Genomic DNA, 20265 nt, shown 5'->3' with positions numbered 1-20265 from the left:
ATAGGCCGGACTTTATAAGAAAAGAGGGGAAGCCTCTTTTTACGAAACTTCGCATACCTTAAAATTAACAGGAATCCTATACCCATGGGGGATGCAAGGGGTCACAAGCCAGAGACAAAGAGCAGGTGCAGGATCTCTCCATATCCTTCATTTAATGTCAGGTAGTGCTTCAACCCACACACACACAGGATACATACCGTAGAGAAAGGGACCCGAGGGCGTCTGAGTCATGCATGGTGTGGTAGGTACAAACCTTGGCCCAACGCAAAGGAGCAGTCAAGGGCCTGGAAGAAGGATGGTACTCTTCTTTCCTCCCCATTTCTCTTTCCTACTAGGCTTAAACTAAAGTCCACGGAAGAGAAAGCATTTTCAATCAGTGGAACCCGTGAGGGCCCAGGGCCTGGGAGGGTAGATCTGGTTGTAGAGTATTACAAAATATATTTAAGAAAAAAGCAGCCCAGGCTTCCCAGCAGCAGCCCAAGTGTCAGCTGGTCCAGAGGTGTGACCCTCTATATCTAGGTGTTGGACTGGGAAGGAGGAGAGGGGGGTTGCTGGGCACTGGTGTCCATTTATGATGGAGCAGCATAAGATTTTCCTTGCCCTGTCAACACATACAAATACAGCCCCCCTCCCCTCAGCCCTGCTCTGCTACAAGGAAGCCGCTGAGAGTGATAGCTGGGCACAAAGTGTCCGGTGAGACCAGTTATGGGGTCTAATGCAGTGAAGTAATAAGCCATTCACTTAGAACTGATTTTCACACAGAGGCAGGAAAAGCCAAACTTCTATCTCATCCTTTAGACTGAGACATTCCAACCTATGCATTTACCTGTAACAAGTGTCTCAGTGCAAAACATGCCTTAGCTTCTGCTAAGGTTCGAAGCAAAGGAAGCATAATCCAACTTTTCTCTTTCAGTCCAAGCTCTAGATTTCCGCAAGACCTTTGCAAAAAGATTTCTAACTGTGAGGCAGAAAGGTCTGTGGTGAGGAAGGCAGCTATTGAAGGAATTCCAGGAGCATGAGACTGAATTTGCAGAGCTGAGTTCTGTCAGTTTCCCTTTCTGCTAATATCTTCTTCCTTCAGGGCAAACTTCCTCCTTAGGACCTCAGAGATTAGGATGGCAGGGTCTTCCTCCTTTAGTAAACTCCGGCTCCTACAGACAAAATCATAACTTAGATTTATTAAGTACTTGCTCTGTCTCAGGTAGTGTTCTGTGTCTTTGAATATATTATCTCATTCAGTCCTCACAACAATCGTACAAAGTTGGTGCTATTATAATCCTTTTTTTCAGATGAGGAAACTGAAGCACACACAGGATTATACAGTTTTGCCAGTCACTAGATACTCAGCTAGTATGTAGCAAATCCAGAATCCAAAACCAAGCTAGCTGGTTTCTTAACTAGAATGCTTTACTATTTCCTGAAATGGCTATAGAATGTGGGCAAAGTAAAGGACTATCAACCTGGTAGAGCTGGTCTATGATCGCTAAGCTTCTCCCACCTTTTGGTGTCTTTTCTTTGTAGCATTTCTGCAGGGGAAGGGATTCTTGACTCTTGGCTATTCTTTTATTAGTTCTACAGAAAAGGTGTGCTGAAGATTTCCTACTACCCTATCTGTTCATCAGGGGAGCTCTTAGATTTTTTTTTTTTTTAATTGGAAAGAACACTTAAGAGATCTACGCTCTTAACAAATTTCTAAGCATATAATACATTGTCAGCTATAGGTACAATCTTTTTAAATTTATTCAGAGTGCACGCACATGTGCATGTGAGCAGGGGAGAGGGGCGGGGGGCGGGGGGAGAGAATCTTAAGCAGGCTCCACAATCAGCACAGAGCTTGATGCAGGGCTTGATCCCATGACTCTGGGATCATGACCTGAACTGAAATCAAGAGTCAGAGGCTTAACTGACTGAGACGCCCAGACACACCACAATCGTCTTTTTTAATTAAAAAGTTTTTTTTTTTTTTTTTACCTTTTGACACCTTTCACCTAGTTCTCCCATCTCCACTGCAGTCTCTGGCAGGCACTAGTCTGTTCTTTGTATCTATAGGCTTGTTTTTTGTTTTATTTTTTAATTTAGACTCACATATAAGCTATCATACAGTATTTTTCTTTCTCAGTCTGGCTTGTTTCACTTAGCATAATGACCTCAAGGCATCATATTGCTGGATATAGCAAGACTTCATTCTTTCTTAATGGCTGAATAATATTGCACTGTGTATTTGTACCACAATTTCTTTATCCACTCATCCATTGATGATAGGCTGTTTCCCTATCTTGCTTTTTGTAAATAATGTTGCAGTGAATATGGGGGTGCATACATCTTAAGTGTTTTTGTTTTCTGATAATACCAGAAGTAGAATTGCTGGATCATATGGTAGTTCTATTTAATTTTTTTGACTAACCTCCATACTGTTTCTCATGGTGTATGCACCAGTTTACATTCCTACCCAGTCACAAGGGTTTCCTTTTCTCCACATCCTTGCCAACACTTATTTTTTTGATAATGGCCATTCTAACAGGTGTGAGGTACACTGTGGTTTTGATTTGCATTTCCCTGATGATTAGTGATGTTAAGCATCTATTCATGTGCCTATTGGTCATCTGTAGGTCTTTGGAAACATGTCTATTGCAGTTCTCTGTCATTCATTCATTCATTCATTCAAGTAAGTAATCTCTACACCCAGCCTGGGGCTCAAAGTCACAACCCACCGACTGAGTCAGCCAGGCATCCCCTCTGCCTATTTTTTAATCAGACTGGGTTTTTGGTCTTTTTATTTGTTTTTTGCTATTAAGTTGTAGTTCTTCATATATTTTGGATATTAACCCTTATTGGATATATGATTTGCAAATATTTTCTCACATTCAATAGTCTGCCCTTTCATTTTGCTGATGGTTTCCTTTGTTGTGCAGAAGCTTTTTTGATACAGCCCCATTTGTTTATTTTTGCTTTTACTCTTGGTGTCCAGTTGAAAAGATCATTGCCATAACCTATGTCCTACGTCCACATGCCTGTGTTTTCTTCTAGGAGTTTTATGGTTTCAGGTCTTACATTCAAGTCTTTAATACATTTTGAGTTAAGTTTTGCATGTGGTGTTAAGATAGTGGTTGAGTTTCATTTGTTTGTATGTGGCTATCCAGTTTTCCCAGCACCATTTATGGAAGAGACTGTCTTTTCCCCACTGTATGTTCCTGGATCCTTTGTTGTAAAGTGACCATATATGTGTGAGTTTATTTATGGGCTCTGTTCTGCTCCATTGAACTGTTTCTGTTTTTATGCCAATACCATACTGTTTTATTTACTATAGCTTTGTAATAGAGCTTGAAATCAGGGAGTGTGATGCCTTCAGCTTCGTCTTTCTCAAGATTGCTTTGGCTATTTGGGGTCTTTGGGGTTCCAAATCAAATTTTAGGATTCTTTGTTCTAGTTCTGTGCAGAATGCCATTGGAATTTTTATAGCAATTGCATTAATCTGTAGACTGCTTTGGGTAGTATGGATATTTTAGCAATATTAATTCTCCGAATATATATTTATTTGTATCTTCTTTAATTTCTCCCAATATCTATTTATTTGTGTCTCCTTTAATTTCTTTCCTTGATATCTTGTAGTTTTCACCTCCTTGGTTAAAATTAATCCTTGGTATTCTATTCTTTTTGATGCAGTTGTAAATGGGATTGTTTTTTTAAATTTCTCAGGTAGTCTGTTATTAATGTATAGAAATAACAGATTTTTACTTACTGATTTTGTATCCTGCAACATTACTGAATTCATTTCTTCTAACCATTTTGTTTTTGAGTCTTGAAGTATTCTGTGTATTATCTGCAAATAGTGACAGTTCTACTTCTTCCTTTCCAGTTTGGATAGGTTTTCTTATTCTCGCCTGATTGCTCTGGCTAGGACAAAGTGGTGAGTGGGCATTTTTTTCTTGTTCTGATCTTAGAGGAAAAGCTTTCAGCTTTTACTGTTCAGTGTGATGTTAACTGTGGGCTTGTCATTTCTGGACTTTATTTAAATGTTGAGGTATGATCCTTCTATACCTGCTTTGTTGAGAGTTTTTATCACAACTGGATGTTGAATTTTCTTGAGAGGTTTTTCTGCATCTTGTGAAATGAACATAGGACTTTTATCCTTGGTTTTCTTAATGTGGTTTATCACACTGATGTGCAGATATTGGACTATCCTTGAATCCCCTGAATAAATCCCACTTGATCATGGTGTATGATCCTTTTAAGGTATTGTTGAATTCAGTTAGCTAATATTTTGTTGAGGATTTCTGCATCTGTGTTCAGGAATATTGGCCTATAATTTAATTTTCTTCCCGTGTCCTTGTTTTGGTGTAAGGATAATGCTGGCCTTGTAAAGTGAGTTTGAAAGAGTTCCTTCCTCTTCTGTTTTTTGGAAGAGTTTGAGAATTGATATTCTTCTTTGAATGTTTGGTAGAATTCACCCAGTGAAGTCATCTGGTCTTAGATTTTTTTCATTGGGAGGTTTTTGATTACTGGTTTAATCTCTTTATTAGCAATCAATCTGTTCAGATTTTCTATTTCTTCATGATTTGGTCTTGATAGATTGTATGTTTCTAGGAATTCACTCATTTCTTCTAGGTTGTCCATTTGTTGGCACATAATTTTTCATAGTAGTCTCATCCTTTGTATATCTGTGGTATTAGTTGTAATCTCTTTTATTTCTGATTTTGAGTCCTTTTCTTGGTGATTCTGGCTAGAGGTTTGTCAATTTTTTATCTTTTCAAAGGATAACCCCTTACTTTCATCTTTTCTATTGCTTTTTAGTCTTTCATTTATTTCTGCTCTAATCTTTGTTATTTCCTTCCTTCTACTAACTTTGGGTTTCATTTATTCTTTTTCCTGGTTCCTTAAGGTATAAAGTTATTTGGGAATTTTGCTTCTTGAGATAGGCACTATTGCTGTAAACCTCCTTGTCAGAACTGCTTTTGTTACATCTCATAAATTTTGGTATATTTCCATTCTGTTTGTGTCAAGGTATTTTTTTTTTCTCTTTTGGTTTCTACTTTGATTCTCAAGTTGTTTCATAAATGTTGTTTAATCTCCACATTATCTGTGAATTTTCCAGTTTTCTTTGTGTAACTGATTTCTAGTTTATTTATTTATTTATTTATTTTTGAGCAAATAAGGTGGTTTTATTAAAGCACGGGACAGAACCCACGGACAGAAAGAGCTGCCACTGATACCTAGTTTCTTATCACTGGAGCTGGAAAAGATGCTTGGTAGGATTTCAGTCCTCTTTGTTTTGTGGCCTACCATATGATCTATCCTGGAAAATGTTCCATGTACACTTGAGAGTGTAAATTCTGTTGCTTTTGGATGGGATGTTCTGTATATATCTGTAAAGTCTGTCTGGTCTAATATCACATAAGGCTGATGTTTTCTTATTTTCTGCCTGGATGATCTATCCATTGATGCAAGTTGGGTATTAAAGTCCCCTGCTACTATTGTATGGCTGTCTCTCTTCATGTCTGTCAATATTTATTTATACATATAGATGTTCTTATATTGGGTTCATAAATATTTACAAATATTATATCCTCTTGTTGGATTGACCCCTTTATCATTATATAACCCCTTTTGTTTCTTACTACAATCTTTGTTTTCAAGTCGATTTTTTTCTAAGTTACAGCTACCCCAGCTTTCTTTTGGTTTCCATTTGTATGGAGTATCTTTTTCTATCCCTTCACTTTCCATCTGTGTGTGTTCCTACATCTAAAAGAGTCTCTTGTAGGCAGCACTTAGGTTTTGTTTTTAATCCATTTAGCCATAGCCTTTTTTTTTTTTTTCCCCTCAAGATTTTAGTCCTTTTTGGGGCACCTGGGTGGCTCAGTGAGTTAAGTGTCCAACTTCAGGGCATGATCTCATGGTATGTGTGTTCGAGCCTCACATCGGGCTCTTTGCTGACAGCACAGAGCCCAATTCAGATCCTCTGTCTCCCTCTCTCTGCTTCTCCCCTCCTCTTTCTCTCTCTCCTAAGCATAAATAAACATTAAAAGTTTTTATTCATTCATTCAATCTCTGCACCCAGCATGGGGCTCAACCTCATGACCCCAAGATCAAGAGTTGCATGCTCTCCCAACTAAGCTAGCCAGCTGCCCCATTTAGCCACTGTTTTTTGACTGGCATATTTAGTCTGTTTACATTATTGGGTATAATTATTGGGGTGCTTAGGTGGCTTGGTTAAGCATCCGACCTCGGCTCAGATCATGATCTCGTGGTTTGTGAGTTTGAGCCCCACATCGGGCTCTGTGCTAACAGCTTGGAGCCTGGATCCTGCTTCAGATTCTGTGCCTCCCTCTCTGGCCCTCCCCTGTTCACACTCTGTCTCTCTCAAGAATAAATATTAAAAAAAAAAAAGTTATTGGTAAGTATGTACTTGCCATTTTATTGTTTTCTGGCTGTTTCTGTAGTTCTCTGTACCTTTCTTGTCTTGCTCTCTTCCTTTGTGGTTTGATGAAACTCTCTAGTGTATATTTACTATGTTTTTGTTTTGTAGTTAAGATGAGCCTTAAGTAGAACTCCTATCCATAAGTCTATTTTAAATTGATAAAACAGTTGCCAACTTGTTTGATCGCATTCTAAAGCTCAACATTTTTACTCCCCCTCCCCATTTTTGAGATCACATTTCACCATTTTTTCTTGCATATCCCTTAACTATTATAATCAGTTACGTTTTTACTTTTGTTTTTTTTAGGTCTTTGTTATTTTACTTTTGTGTTTTTAACCTTAACAAGTGATTAATCCACTATTTTTATTACATTTATCTCTCCAGTGAGATTTGCTCTTTTATATGTGTTCCGGTTTCTGATTAGTGCTTTTTTCAGCCTAAAGAGGTCATTTTAACATTTCTTTTAAGGCCGATTTAGTGGTGATAAACTCCTTTAACTGTCTGGGAAATTAATTCTGAATAACTTTGCTTGTTTGGAATTTTTCTTTTAGCATTTTGAATACACTTTCATTCCCTCCTGGGCTGCAAAGTGTTGGAAAATGTACTGAGAGTCTTACGGAGGGGATTCCTTTTTACATAACAAGTTATTTTTTTCTTGCTGCTTTTAGGGTCTCTTTGGGTTCATCTTATTTGGAACTCTCCAGGCCTCCTGGATCTAGACGTCTGTTTCCTTTCCCACATTAAGGGGCATTTTCAGCCATTCTTTTTTCAATAAGATTTCTGTCTCTCTCCTTCTGGGAGCCCTACAATGAGAATGTTAATCCATTTGATGTTGCCCCTTTAAGTTCCTTAATCTATCTTCACTTTTTTTTTCCTTTTTTTTTTTTTTTTTCCTACTTGCTGCTCTGATTGGAGATATTCTATTGCTTTGTGTTTGAGTTCACTTACCCTTTCTTCTGTTCCGTCTAGTCTGCTGGTGAACCCCTCTCGTGTTTTCATTCAGTTCAGTTATTGTGTTCATCAGCTCCATGACTTGTATTTTTCATATATTTTCTATCTTTTTGTTGAAGTTCTGTGTTCATCCATTCTTCTCCCCATCTTCTTCCCAGTTTTACATCTTTATGACCATTTTGAACTTTTTATCGGGTAAGTATCCTACGTCTGTTATCACTGAGGTTTTGTTTAATGTTTATTTTTATATTGGAGAGAGAGGGGGCAGAAAGAGAGGGAGACGGAGGATCTGAAGCTGACTATGCAGAGCCCAGTGCAGGGTTGAACTCACAAACTGTGAGATCATGACTTGAACTGACGTCAGACACTTAACTGACTGAGCCACCCAAATGCCCCTTCCCTGAGGTTTTTACAAGAGCTCTAGAATTCACAGTAAAGTATTCACATCATAAGGGGGCCATGGGAACAGAATCAACTCCAGATTGGGGTAGGTTTGAATACCTGATACATCATAAAAGAGTGTCCTAGATACCTAGAAAATAGGTGCTTTCAATTACACATGTCCTTATGAAGTCATTTTACTAGGTGTAAGGGTTAACATCAATCTGTCACATTTCTGAATCTTTGCTGATGGGGCTACTTTCTCATTTTTAGTTATCAATTCAGTTCTTTCTATTAAATAAGTGGGAGAAGGAGTTTGGATCTAATATGGTGAAGAGGCAAGTAACAGAAAGTTTGAGAGTCATTCTATAAAACATTGACCAGAAGAAAAAGGCATAGATCAGCTTAAAGGAAGCAGGAGCTGAATTTGGGAATGCAGGAGATCTAGGAACTGTGGGTATGACCAACCAGCCTAGGCCCCAAGAAGGGAGATTAAAAATGACTTCCCTAAAGGATTGACTATCCAGGAAGCAATGAGGGAGTCAGTCAGCCTTTACAAGTAATTGGGGGCCAGACATACCAAGGTGAGTAACCTTCCCTTCAACAAGAACTCCAACTCAGGAGACAAACTTCATGTCCCAGCCCCCAAAAGAGCTTTTTTATCTGCATTTACAAATAGCTGCACACTCCAGCCTTTGGGGTCTGGATGTTGAACTTCAGTGTTTCAGTGCTCAGGAACCTGCATGTGAACAAGCTTCTCTGGTGCATCCCACGAAGGTAGCTCAGACTACACTTGGAGAAACACTGCAAGGTAGTGAGTCCCTCTGGCTGGAGCTCTAGGGCTTCCTCTGCGAGGTGAAATTTCTCAAGGTAGGTATTTCCTAAACTCCTTTCCACCCCCACTTAAAATACCTAGGGCTCCATTCCTTGGAGGTTCTGCTTTAGCAAGTTTAAAGGTGTATTTTTAACAAATTCTGATGGGCAGCCAAGTTCATAAGTTTCAAATGGCTAATCCAGTTGGCTTGTATAAGAAGGGACCACTGTATATTTTTTAATGTTTATTTGAGAGAGACAGCGTGAGTGGGGAAAGGGCAGAGCGAAAATCCCAAGCAGGCTCTGTGTTGTCAGCACAGAACCCAACATAGGGCTCTATCCCAACACTGTGAGATCATGAGCCGAAATCGAGAATTGGACACTTAACCAACTCAGCCACCCAGGTGCCCCAGGGGACATTTTGGAATTCTCCCATCTATCAAAAACCCAGTTTGAGATACTAAAATCATTATTATGCAACCCTATTTTGAAGGGTGGGGCATGGGGACACTTGTCACCAGCAAGAACTAAAGTGAAGCCCCTCTGGGGGACAGAAGTTGGATTAGATAAATCTCTACCAATGATTGAGTTAGATCACCCAACCAAATGTAAAATGTTGCTCTTTCCTCAAACCAGAGCCCGGGGTGTTATTAAGCAAGCAAGCTAGTTTTGTGAATGGAGTAAATTATAGCCACTACTGAGGACTTACTATGTAAGTTTCTACTAGACCACTGGCCAAAATGACTTAAACAGTAAATACATCACCAGAGCTCCTTATCAAATACTTACAGATCTTGGCTCTGTTTCATCCGGTGGAAGTCCTTCAGGATCCCCATCATATCTGCAAAGCTGCTGGCCTTGGACAGAGAAACACAGTCATCCTCTTCAGACGAGCTGCAGGTAGCCTTGTGTTCTGGTTTGCAACATTCAGGGCTGGCAGAACAAAGCAGGGGGACTGATGGAAGCTCAGGGACCTCTACCTCGGTCTCCTCGGTGATGTCACTAATGACAAAGGAAGTTGTAGAGTGGAATGAGGATCCAAAACAAGGTAAGGGAGAAGAGACATTTGAACTTCCTGGAGATAAGAAATCTGGCGTTAATGAAGCCGAAGCTGAAAGAGAAAACAACAGGCATGGATGGACATTGGGCTAGAACACGGCAGTAATATCTTCTCCCCACAAGCACTGCCTACCAACAACACTCATTTCCTGGGCTGACACCGTGACCTTCTGGGAGAGCCCGGGATAGTCCGTGTAAGCCAGTGGAGGATTCCTCCACTACCCTCCCCTCTCAGGATCTAAAGAAGATACAGAAGCACTGAGTTCTTCCAGTGTTCTGGGAGGGTGGAAGAACCCACCCCGTAAAGGCTTAGGCACCTAAAATCTCCCTCCCATTCTGCAGTGGGCTATGGAGTGACAGCCCTATTTCGACCAAAGCGACAGTAACAGAACCAAAGTCAGAATCTGTCCTTTCTCTAACTGGGCTAGTGCTTCTGAGTGACTGGAAGAAGTAGCGAAAACAGAATGGTGACAGTCCTCCTAGTTTCTCAAATCTTAAGGGAGAATTTCCAAAACAAAAAGATTTTTACGTTTCATTTTTCATCAACTACTTCAGCTTGTCTCTTGGATGACAAAAATGTAGCCAACATATAAATGAAAAACTCAAGTATAATTCCTCTATATAACTGCCATATGATTTTCATGTGTTGTACCAACAGATGAAGTCACAGCTCCCAAACCTTAAGTCAACAAGGACCAGAAAAGTGAGGATGGAAGGAACAGGAGGATAAACCCTGGGCAACTGGGGCGAGATCCACATGTTGATGTTTCATGCACTAGGTCAAGACAGACTCCCGTCTATTTCCAGCGGTTCTGCCTTACAGACAGATGGAGGGATGGAGAGGTGGTCTCTGGTAGAACAAGGAAACGGAAGATAAGTGCTTAAAGGGGATAGCTCTCTCAATGGTGGGGAATGCTTCTCTCTCATTAAAAATGAAAGCTGCTGGAGGGCTCACGGAATATGTGATGTTAAAGACACTTGGATGAGGGTATTGATTTTTGTGGCCAAGGGAGGGAATCTGCCTGAGGTCACAGGTAAAGTGAAGGTTTTGTTCCTAACCAAACCAGTCAGCCCCAAATGGCCGTTGGAAACCATCCAAGGAGTACCAGAGGCTAGTCAGGCCTCAGAACAGCCCCAGAGTTTTGGGCCTATGTCCCCCTGAATCATGGACCATCATTTTCCTACCCTTATCCTGTACCAAGAGCCAGGGTAAAAGGAACAGCCTGCTATATTCTGGCCCTGACTCAGGGGCTCCTACCTGCATCGGCTGCCACTATTTTAGCAATCTGGCTGCGCAGGTGGCTCAACTCATCCTGCAGCTCTGTGGTGCGGCTTAGGGCTGGCAGGGCTGGCTTCTTCAAGGCCAGGAGCCTCTCCTCAGACCCACGCAAGTTGGGCACTGAGGCATTACGCTGCATGACAATCAGAGGGCTGGGCTTCCAGGTATGCCTCAGGGGCCGTGTGTCACTCCTGGACCAGGGAAAGACAAGTATGTCAGCAGAGAAAGCCAGCCACTGCACCCCTTCTAAAGTTCCTTCACTCGTTGCTATAAGAGTAACACAGCCAGGTTCAGAGCCCACAGCTTCTGTTGCCCTCGGCCCCTCTTGAACACTCTCCCTGCTGCCTGCCACCTCATCTGGAAAGAAGCTCCCTCCCTATTCCCCAGCAGACCAGCTACTGCCTCAGCTACCTGACCCGGGCATATGTCTCCTCTTCATCCGCAGCAATCCAGGCGATGTCAGCCAGAGTAGGGACTGGGGGTACATCCCTCAGACACAGGTCAGAGATGTTGGGCAGGGTCTACAGGGAAGCAAAAGTCATCAAAAAACAATTAACTGAAATCATGAGGAGACTATCAAAGACTGCAAAACACATGGGGGGGGGGGCACCTAATTCAGTCCTGGGTACCAGGATGGCTTCCTGGAAACAATCTGAGTAAAAGGTCAGAAGAAAGTTTGTGGGATTACAAATAGCTCAGCACAACTGGACAGAGCTACGGGTGGAGGGTGATTTGCAAGAGTCTGGAAAGTGAATAAGAGCCACTGGAGGATTTTAAGTTAAGAATCAGATTTTAAAAGATTACTCTGGTTGCTGTGTGGAATATGCATGAGAGAGTGAAGAGACCAGTTTTGAGTCTGTTCTATCTTCCAAGCAAAACATGGCAGCCTAGGGTAGGACTGGGATCTGGTTTTTTGTTTTAAATGTTTTATTTTTGAGAGACAGGGAGGCAGAGAACCCCAAGAAAGTTCCACACCGCCAGCACAGAGCCCAATGCGGGGCTTAAACTCATAAACCATGAGATCATGACCTGAGCAGAAACCAAGAGTCAGACACTAACTGACTGAGCCACCCAGGCGCCCTGGGAACTGTTTTTACATATAAAGTTTTATTGGAAAAGTTCATACCCATTCATTTATGTATTGTCTGTGACATCTTTTAAGCTGCAACTGCAGAAGTGAGTAGTTGTAACAGTAGTTATGGCCCACACATTAAAATATTTACTATTTGGTCTTTTAAAGAAAACATTCCTTGCCCCTAGTTAGAGCAAAGGAGTCTTCAGTGGGACCGGCCAGAGCTGCCTTTTAACAGAAATGGCCACTAAGAACATCTTGCTTTCTCTGGCTGGGAGAATACAGGTGCAAGGACAACAGTCTTGTTTGTTATCAACAGGAAGTTTCTCCTGGCTAGCTCCTTATAACACCTCTGTAGCTAACTGGGATCTACACTGTTATAGCAACATTGTGTTAAGCAAACTTGATAATTTGAATAGTTAGATTTAAATAACAAGAAATGATTATACCAAAAGAATAAGAGGATTCCTTAAAATATCCCCTCAACCCAGTGAACAACAACCAGGGAACAGACAAGGCTGAGTGACTCTGTTACATGAAAAGTTAGGAGGATTCTGTCATGCTTTGAATATATCAAAGTGAAAGAACATGCACCTATGAAAGGATGTAATAGAACTACACCAAAACATTAATAGTTATTATATGATTACATGTAATTTATTTTCCTTTCTCCTTTTTTATTTTCCATAATATTTTGTATGGGTAATGGGTAAATTTAAAAAATAAATCAGCAAGATTCCCTTAAAGGAATTGACAACCAAATCCAGGAATAATTTCTCAAAAACCCACCTGTACAGGAGTTAAATTCAGATGTTTCTGCTACAAATTGGCAGGTAGATCAGGAATTGATAGTTCCAGCTTTTAGATAGGGAACCTGGATCTCACAGGAGTGATGTGATGCTCCAAGGTTACACAGAAAAGAACTTCCACTGACCCAGAAGTTACTGTTAAGATGGGCCACTTAGGGGAAGCCTCCATTTGTTTTCCTTTCCAGAGTGCTGCTCCACTATTGACAATTAAATGAATTAACATCTATAAAGTACTTAGCACAGTGCCTGGCACACAGTATGTGCTCAGTAAATGTTAGCTAGTATTACTCCTACCACTCATGCCATACTCCTGCTCTGTGGGAGCCTGTGCCCTTGATTGTCCCTGCCCAGCAGCATCTGGCCAAAGGACTGAAGAGGTTAGAGCCAAGTGTGGGGGCAACATCCACTGAGTCCCTACATTCCCTAGCTGTGCTTCCCTTTGTTTCTGATGCTTCAGGCAGCTAGGACCACATCCTGCCCATACCCTTGAGGCAGTTCTGGATAACTGGCAATCTGGGTCACAGGACAGCCACTCATACCATACACTTCTAACTCCATTCTTGCCTCTAATACTATCCCTGACACCACTTCTGACTCCAAAATGAGCTACAGATTTCACAGCTCAGCATCTGATACAGAAACTCACCTCCTTCATTTGTTTCCACCTGGACCCATATCTTTTCAGAGAAATATTTGTCACATCTGTGTAGGCAGAATGTTTAAGTACTTGTGCCTCAGTTCCCCAAATGTATATATCTTAAGCACCTAGCCAGGAGCTGGTACTTAACCATGAGTTCTTAGAGGAGGGAGGTAGCTGGGTCTAAAGAATGCTACTTAGCTTTCCACTGCAGAAGCGGGGGGGGGGGGGGGGTGGGGGGTGGGGGGGGGTACATCTCAGAGATGGGCTAGGGAAGAATCTGCTGCAGAGTGGGTGCTGAAGGCCCCAGTGGCATCAAAGATTAGGGGCACCTGGATGGTTCAGCTGGTTAAGCGTCCGACTTCAGCTCAGGTCATGATCTCATGGTCTGTGCGTTTGAACCCCGTGTCAGGCTCTGTGCTGTTAGTTCAGAGCCTGGAGCTTGCTTCAGATTCTGTCTCCCTCTCTCTCTGCCCCTCCCCCACTCACTCTGTCTCTATCAAAAAATGAATAAACGGTAAAAAATATATATATTTAAAAAATGCAAGATTATTCATTTATAACCAGATTGGAAGTCTGACAGTTGTGGTCACAGTTTCATGTGCAATCAGGAAGGCACAGTGACCAGTATCCACTGTATGTACTTAGTATTTCTTGACAAAATGAAAAAGTGATCAGGAAGGCAACCTGCCTTGGCAACACCAAGGAGTCTGGGGCACAGAAGTAGCACCATCCTGCCACAGTCTCTGAGCCTCTACTTACCCTGCCCTTCCAGTACACTTACCTGGAAGGATGCCCGGGGACATGGCTTCAGGGGCAGGTTGGTCCCAATTCTTCTCACTACACTTCGAGCAGCTCCATGTGGCTTGTTTTGCCAGATTGGGATGGTCTAAAGCAGAGAGTGACAAGGAATCTCAGAGATGGGTCTAACTACTCTCCCATCCTACTCCCCTCTCCTTTAGCAGGGAGACTGAAGTCCCCAATCCCAGGGACACGGTGCAGTGTGGGGGTTAGTCAAGTCTCAATACGAGTTCGGGCAGGTTCCCCAGTTGCTAGTCTTCACCTTGGCCAGCCACTTAAGGGGATATTGCTGTTGACAAGGCACTGCCAATGCTGGGAGGATCAGTGAAGGGGGGTGAGGAATTAGCTGGGTGTAGGGATCATGGAGGCTTCCCTCCCTTTCCTCTGCACCGAAAAGCAGAAACACCGCTGGCTCCTTAACTGCCTCAAAGACGAGAGTTGGCTTTATCTGTGGGAGGGCGGGAGGTGGGTGTATGTGGAAGGGTCGCCTCCAGGGGAAAGGAAAAATTAACTGGAGCATCTCAGAATTTCCTACAGAACTTCAGCAGGCCCAGGGCTCAACTCTTCCCCACCACAGCCCTGCCCTGGGAATGCCCCTTACCACATTGGCTTCCATTGCCGACATTTCAACCGGCTCCTGCACTTGAAGGACAAGGCAGCTGCGGGGCAGCTCTGGGGGCTCGGGGAGGCTGGAGGCGTGACTCCTTCATATCAGGCCATCCTAAGGAACGCCAGATTTCTCTTCCTGTGAAACAATCCCCACAGTGGGTACTCAATGGCCAGCACACAAGTCCCACAAAAACCAGGTCCTGCAGAGCCATGACTTATACCAAGGTAGAAGTATACCTTATACTAAGGTATCAAGTCAGAAACCTTGGTATGCTCTGATGTTTCACAGGGTTTGAGAAAAACAGCCCAAGAGACTGCTTTCACCCAACAATGGCTCCAAATCCAGACCCTTAAAGGTTCTGTTCCAGACTCGTTGCATGAGCTTGGCCAACTCTGGGAGCTTTCCTGAGGCAATACAGTAAAACCTTGGTTTGCGAGCATACTTCGTTCTGGAAACATGCTTGTAACCCAAAGCACTTACATATCAAAGCAAATTTCAAGAACCATTGGCTCAGTTGCGATCCTGTGATGTTCGGTGTCACATATTACCAATATTACAAGACATCACTCATTTATCAAGTTAAAATTTATTAGAAATGTTTGCTCGTCTTGCGGAACACTTGCAGAACAAGTTAATCGCAATTCAAGGTTTGACTGTACTGGTAAAGATGTAAATAGACCTCTTTTGGGGGGTGCCTGGGTGGCTCAGTCAGTTAAGCATCTGACTCGATTTCGGCTCAGGTCACGATCTCACAGTTCGACAGTTCAAGCCCCACACTGGGCTCTGTGCTGATGGTGCCAGACAGACCTGCTTGGGATTCTGTCTCCCTCTCTCTCTCTCTGCCCCTTCCTCACTCATTCTCTTCCTCTCTCAAACATTAAAAAAAAAAGGGGGGGGGATTCCTTTGGTAGTTACAAAGCCAAATTGTAGGTACCATCCAAACCCAGCAATCATTCTTAAAGAAGGGATGTAAAAGCCCAGCACGTGCCACCAAGCCTAGCACTGGTGGGTCCTGGCAAGGGGGAGATGTAAAACAGACAAATGGAGAATGAACAGCCAGCTCTCGCCAATCTGAATCTACTGAGCTACAGGGAAAAGATCCAAATGTTCATCCAGCTTAGCTATCCACAGGTCTTTTAGCCTCAGGCAGGCCATATAACCTTTCTGAAGGTTGGCTTTTCCATATGTAAAGGGGACAAGAACAGCTGCCACCTAGATTATCTTAAGGATCAATGAGTGAAACAGGATTTTAAAGTACTTAATGAACTGTTAAAACAAGACACAGACGGATGGGGTCACAGCTGCTCCTGACGGTGGGCAGATGCAATCGATGGACTCATTCCCTTGTTCATCAGACACTAACAATACCCACTCTGTGCCAGGCCCTGTAGGGGCTTTGGAAGGAGTAAGACACACCCATGCTCTCACAGAACTCACAATCTGGAAGAGAAATGGGACCTGAATACATAATTCTAGCAAAGGCTGAATATCGCTGCTTAAGAAAGGTACAGTAAACAGGTGGCCAGGTGAATTCAGGCTCCTGGCCCCGCAACCTCATGGTGAGTTCAGAGGGGGTAGGAAGGGATGAAAAACAGCAACAAAAGCACAGGTCCAAGACAGGAAGTTGAGAGGGCGTAAAGAGGAGCGCAGAAGGTAAACTGGTGGTCGTGAGGGCTGGGAATGCTCAGGTGAGAAGTCACTGGGAGGCAGGGTCTGAAGGGGGGGTGGACTGAAACCTCCCTTGCAGGATTTCTCTTTCACCCGTGGGAGAGGAATTATCGATCACTCACTTTGATACACACGGGGAAAGGAGGCTGAAGAGAGGAAAGGAACTGTCTAAGGTCCCTCGGGGGGCACACCAGAAGAAAGCACAAGTCTGGTCTAGATCCTGCTACTTTCTGCATGGGCTCAACTCCATACAGCTCAAGCCTTTATCAAAGTCCCGCTGTGCCAGGCCCTGGTGAATGTCAGTGCTGCCACAGGTTCCACGGAACAGTGGTTCCCTGTTGTTTCTCACTCTAGGCACTACAGCCACTTCCTCTCCAAACTTACTTCCAAAGACTCAGTTGGGCCTAACACAACAGCCAGAGAGATCTTTCTAGGACACATTCCTCCTATGTTTAGCTCACCCCCGGCTTGCTATAACCAACAGGATCACATCTACACAGAATGGCCTGCGGGGCCCTCCACAATCGGGCCCAACCTCACTAGACAAAACCCCAAGGCCTACAGTTGGGTCCTCGCGCACCTGACAGCCACACCGCTTGCGTTCCCCTAACCCTCCAGCCACGCTGGCCGCCTCGCAGCACTATTCCCTCCGCTGAAAACACCAGCACCTTCTTCACCAAGCACATCATTCTTCAGGGCTCAGATCACGCATCGCCTCCCCTTCCCTGACAGGTCCTTACTGCCCCCCTCCCCCCAGCACCCCACGTTTCCTTCGGAGTCCTTTCACAACAGTAATGAGGTCCCCGTGTAACGTGCCGTCTGCCGGAGGGCAGAACCTTCCCCAGGCACAGCACAGTGCCTGCCTCGTCCGCAGTGGGCACTTCGACGTTTGTTCGGGAACGAACAAGAACACGGGCTTGGCCTTCACCCCCTCCTCGTCCCAAGGGTCTTCGGCTAGACTTCCCCCGGTTCGCCGGCAACGCTGGTTGGTTCTCAGTCCCTCCGCGCTCCCACGATCCCTCTCCGGGCCGCTGTCATTGCCTGTCCACACACGCTCTCCCGCAGGAGGCTCGGGGCTCCTCCAGAGCAGGGTCTGCTCTCGTCACCCCGGTACCGGGCGCCCCGCCGAGCTACAGTCCGCGTGGGCCCCAAGCGGCTGCGCTGGGGGAGCCGCTGCGGGGAGCTCGCTCGGGACACGCCTCCCCTCCCCCGCAACGTCCCGACCCCATGGGGCCAAGGTCGGCCAAGCTCTCGCTACCGGCCCTGGCGGCCCTCGGGTCCCAGAAGAAGCGAGGCGGCCGAAGTAGCCCGGCCGCCTAAGGAGCCTCTGCAATAGCTCAGCCATCGAAGACGGGCATTGAGTCCTCCCACACCCAGCCAAGCTAGGCCGACAACATGGGCTCCCGCGAGAACTGGCGCGGGAGCAGGAGCCGCGGGCTCCGCACAACGCCTGACACTAGGCTGCGTTGACAGTCGGGCCGGGAGGCCGCGCTCCCGCCTCCCGAGCGGCACTCGGACCTAGTCTTACCTCAGACTCCAGCTCCGGGACTCACTCACCTTACGGCCCCTCCTACCACAGCCGGCCGCGCAGCCTCAACCGCCCTCACTTCCGCCGATCCGCCCCCGGAAGTGATCCTCTGCGGCTGCGCACCGGGCCGCGACCTCGCGCGCCCTCCTAAGGCGGACCCTACTCAGGGCGGGGCGAGTGCGCCTTCGGCAGGGGCGGGGCGGCGGGCGGCCTCAGGTGGGGACGCCGAAGGAGGGGACACGCCCATCCCCGAGACCACGCCTGCGCTGGCCCAGCCCCTGGGAAAAGTTGACGATGCTTGGACATCCCCGCGGCCTGATTGGTCGCATCCGCCGCTGGTGTCCGCCTTCTAGGTGCTCTCCCGGGGTAGTCCCGAGACGACCTCTAGCAGCGGATGTCCGACTACGTGCCCCTCTCAGACGCCCAAATTGTGTGGCGCCTGCTGTCCCTAAGCCTACTGCAGCCTTGAGAATCCTCCACCTGGCGCTCTCCAGGCCCTCCGGACCCAGCTCTTGCCTTATCTCGCCTTGGTCCCCTTTTCACACTTCATGTTTCCCAGCCAAGACCCTCGACAGCCTTCTGTCCGGCAGGAAGAGGCCTCTTCTATTTTAGCCGTTATGTATCTCACAATCTACACAAGGCAGCTTCAGTGAGATGGTAGATTGATGGGCAAGACCCCAGAGGCATTGGGAAAGAGACCCACATTCCTTCCAGCGTCACTCACCCACTCCCTCTTTGTTCTTAAACCCTCACCGTCCTGGTCCTGGTCTTCATGGCAGCCAGGCCTGGGTCGCATGCCCTCCTGTGACCTCAGTATACAGCAGTGCCTGGCTCCCAGGCCACAGTTCTTTGGTCCCAACTGCCAGGGACAGGCTGGCTTCATAGCGGGGACCGGTTTGGGCAGTCACACAGGGCCTCTTGCTCAGAACTCCGTGCTTGCTTTAATGCTCTGCTATCTCCCCCCCCCCCCCCTGAAATTAATATATAATAAAATTTAAATATATATATATAATTTTATATTATATATATTTTTAAACAAGGGGCCCTGCATTTTCATTTTGCACAGGATCCTGCAACTTATATAGCGGTCCTTGGCCAGAGACCTCAGAGTTGTCCACCCCGATCCTTGTCATGTTTCAAATGATGAAGGTTGACTTCCAGGTCCAGCCCTCTTTCCAGGATGGCAAATTAATCATTGATTCACTCTCCTGGTCAATTGCAGATCTTGCAGTTTCACCCCAGTTGTCTCTTCTAGGGGTGGCAGATGTCTTGGTGCTCGACCCAGATCTCCTCTACCCTGCCAGCGAATCCATCCTCCAGCTGCTGTGTTGGCTGCACACAGCTGCCCCCTTCTCTGGAAAATTGCACTTATAAGAGGGAGAACAGTGGCTCTAACCTGTGAAGTTACTTCGTCCTCCAAATCAACAACTAACACAGGGTACAAAAGGCAGGTTCTACTCTGTGGTGTGGCTTGTGTTCCAGAACCTTTCGCCTGTGATCATTCTAGGGCTCGGATTGGAGATTCTATCCTTGCTTAACATTTTTCTTTTCCCCATTCTTGGTCATTCCTTCTTTTAATTAAAAAAAAAAAAAAAAAGTTAAAGCTGCTTTTTTTTTTTTAATTTTTTAAAGTAATCTCTACACCCAGCGTGGGACTCAGACTCATAACCCGAGATCAAGGGTCCCATGCTCCTCCAACTGAGCCAGCCAGGCACCCTTTCTTGACTCCTTATACAGGTTTTTCCTGAAGTGTAATCCTTCAAAAAAATTATCTAATGCCTGTCTCGGGCTCTGCTTCTAAGACAATGTGTAATTAACTTTAGAATCTCAACATAGAACATCAGATTCTAAAAATAGTAGTAAGTTCTACTAACTAGGTCTATCACAAACTTACTTTAAGAACATCACTTGAGGGCCGCCTGGATGTCATTTGAACATCTGACTCTTGATTCCGGCTCAGGTCATAATCCCAGAGTCTCAGGATTGATCCCTGAGCTGGGTGTAGAGCCTGCTTGGGACTCTCTCTCTGTCCCCACCTAACTCTCCCCCGTCCCCTCAGTTTCATGCTCTCTCACTCCCTAAAAAAAAAAAAAAAAAAAAAAAAAAAAATCACTTGAGCCCTCTGGTGACAGAAAATTGCGTCCCTAAAGGCATTCCAGCCATGCTCCCTTGCCCACCTGCCAAGCCAATCTCACAAGAGAAGTCAGACCAAGGATAGAACTGACCAATATCCTACTTAAAG

At 44.9% G+C, this 20265-nt stretch overlaps 1 protein-coding gene and 1 long non-coding RNA gene across 4 annotated transcripts; one reads left to right on the top strand and one right to left on the bottom strand.

Annotated features, from left to right (window-relative positions):
- Window positions 1-128: 128 nt before the first annotated feature.
- On the bottom strand, window positions 129-18136 carry MTFR1L (mitochondrial fission regulator 1 like). Of its 3 annotated transcripts, none has more exons than XM_042995771.1 (7): window positions 18053-18136; window positions 14819-14962; window positions 14201-14305; window positions 11310-11419; window positions 10878-11089; window positions 9350-9671; window positions 129-1151 (listed from the first exon to the last, which is right to left on the bottom strand). In XM_042995771.1, the coding sequence occupies exons 2-7, from the start codon at window positions 14840-14842 to the stop codon at window positions 1046-1048; spliced, it is 879 nt and encodes a 292-aa protein (XP_042851705.1). In that variant the 5' UTR covers window positions 14843-14962; window positions 18053-18136; the 3' UTR covers window positions 129-1045. The 3 variants fall into 3 exon arrangements, with proteins under 3 accessions (XP_042851705.1, XP_042851706.1, XP_042851707.1); XM_042995772.1 differs by having other exon boundaries at window positions 18024-18096; XM_042995773.1 differs by lacking the exon at window positions 129-1151 and adding an exon at window positions 8514-8595.
- Window positions 8528-10562, top strand: LOC122241078. Its single transcript, XR_006221033.1, has 2 exons — window positions 8528-8617; window positions 9352-10562. It is a non-coding gene; the product is annotated as an uncharacterized LOC122241078 (long non-coding RNA).
- Window positions 18137-20265: the final 2129 nt, after the last annotated feature.

Source organism: Panthera tigris, chromosome C1 (genome assembly GCF_018350195.1).
Source record: "Panthera tigris isolate Pti1 chromosome C1, P.tigris_Pti1_mat1.1, whole genome shotgun sequence".
NCBI lineage: Eukaryota > Metazoa > Chordata > Mammalia > Carnivora > Felidae > Panthera > Panthera tigris.
This window is presented reverse-complemented; position numbering and strand designations above follow the sequence as displayed.

Coding starts and splice junctions, on each gene's coding strand:
- MTFR1L (XM_042995771.1), bottom strand. CDS start 14,842: ATGTCGGCAATGGAAGCCAATGTG. Junction 11,090..11,309: donor GAGACATATGCCCGGGTCAG/GTAGCTGAGGCA, acceptor TCCCTGGTCCAG/GAGTGACACACGGCCCCTGA. Junction 1,152..9,349: donor ATGAAACAGAGCCAAGATCT/GTAAGTATTTGA, acceptor TTTTGTCTGTAG/GAGCCGGAGTTTACTAAAGG.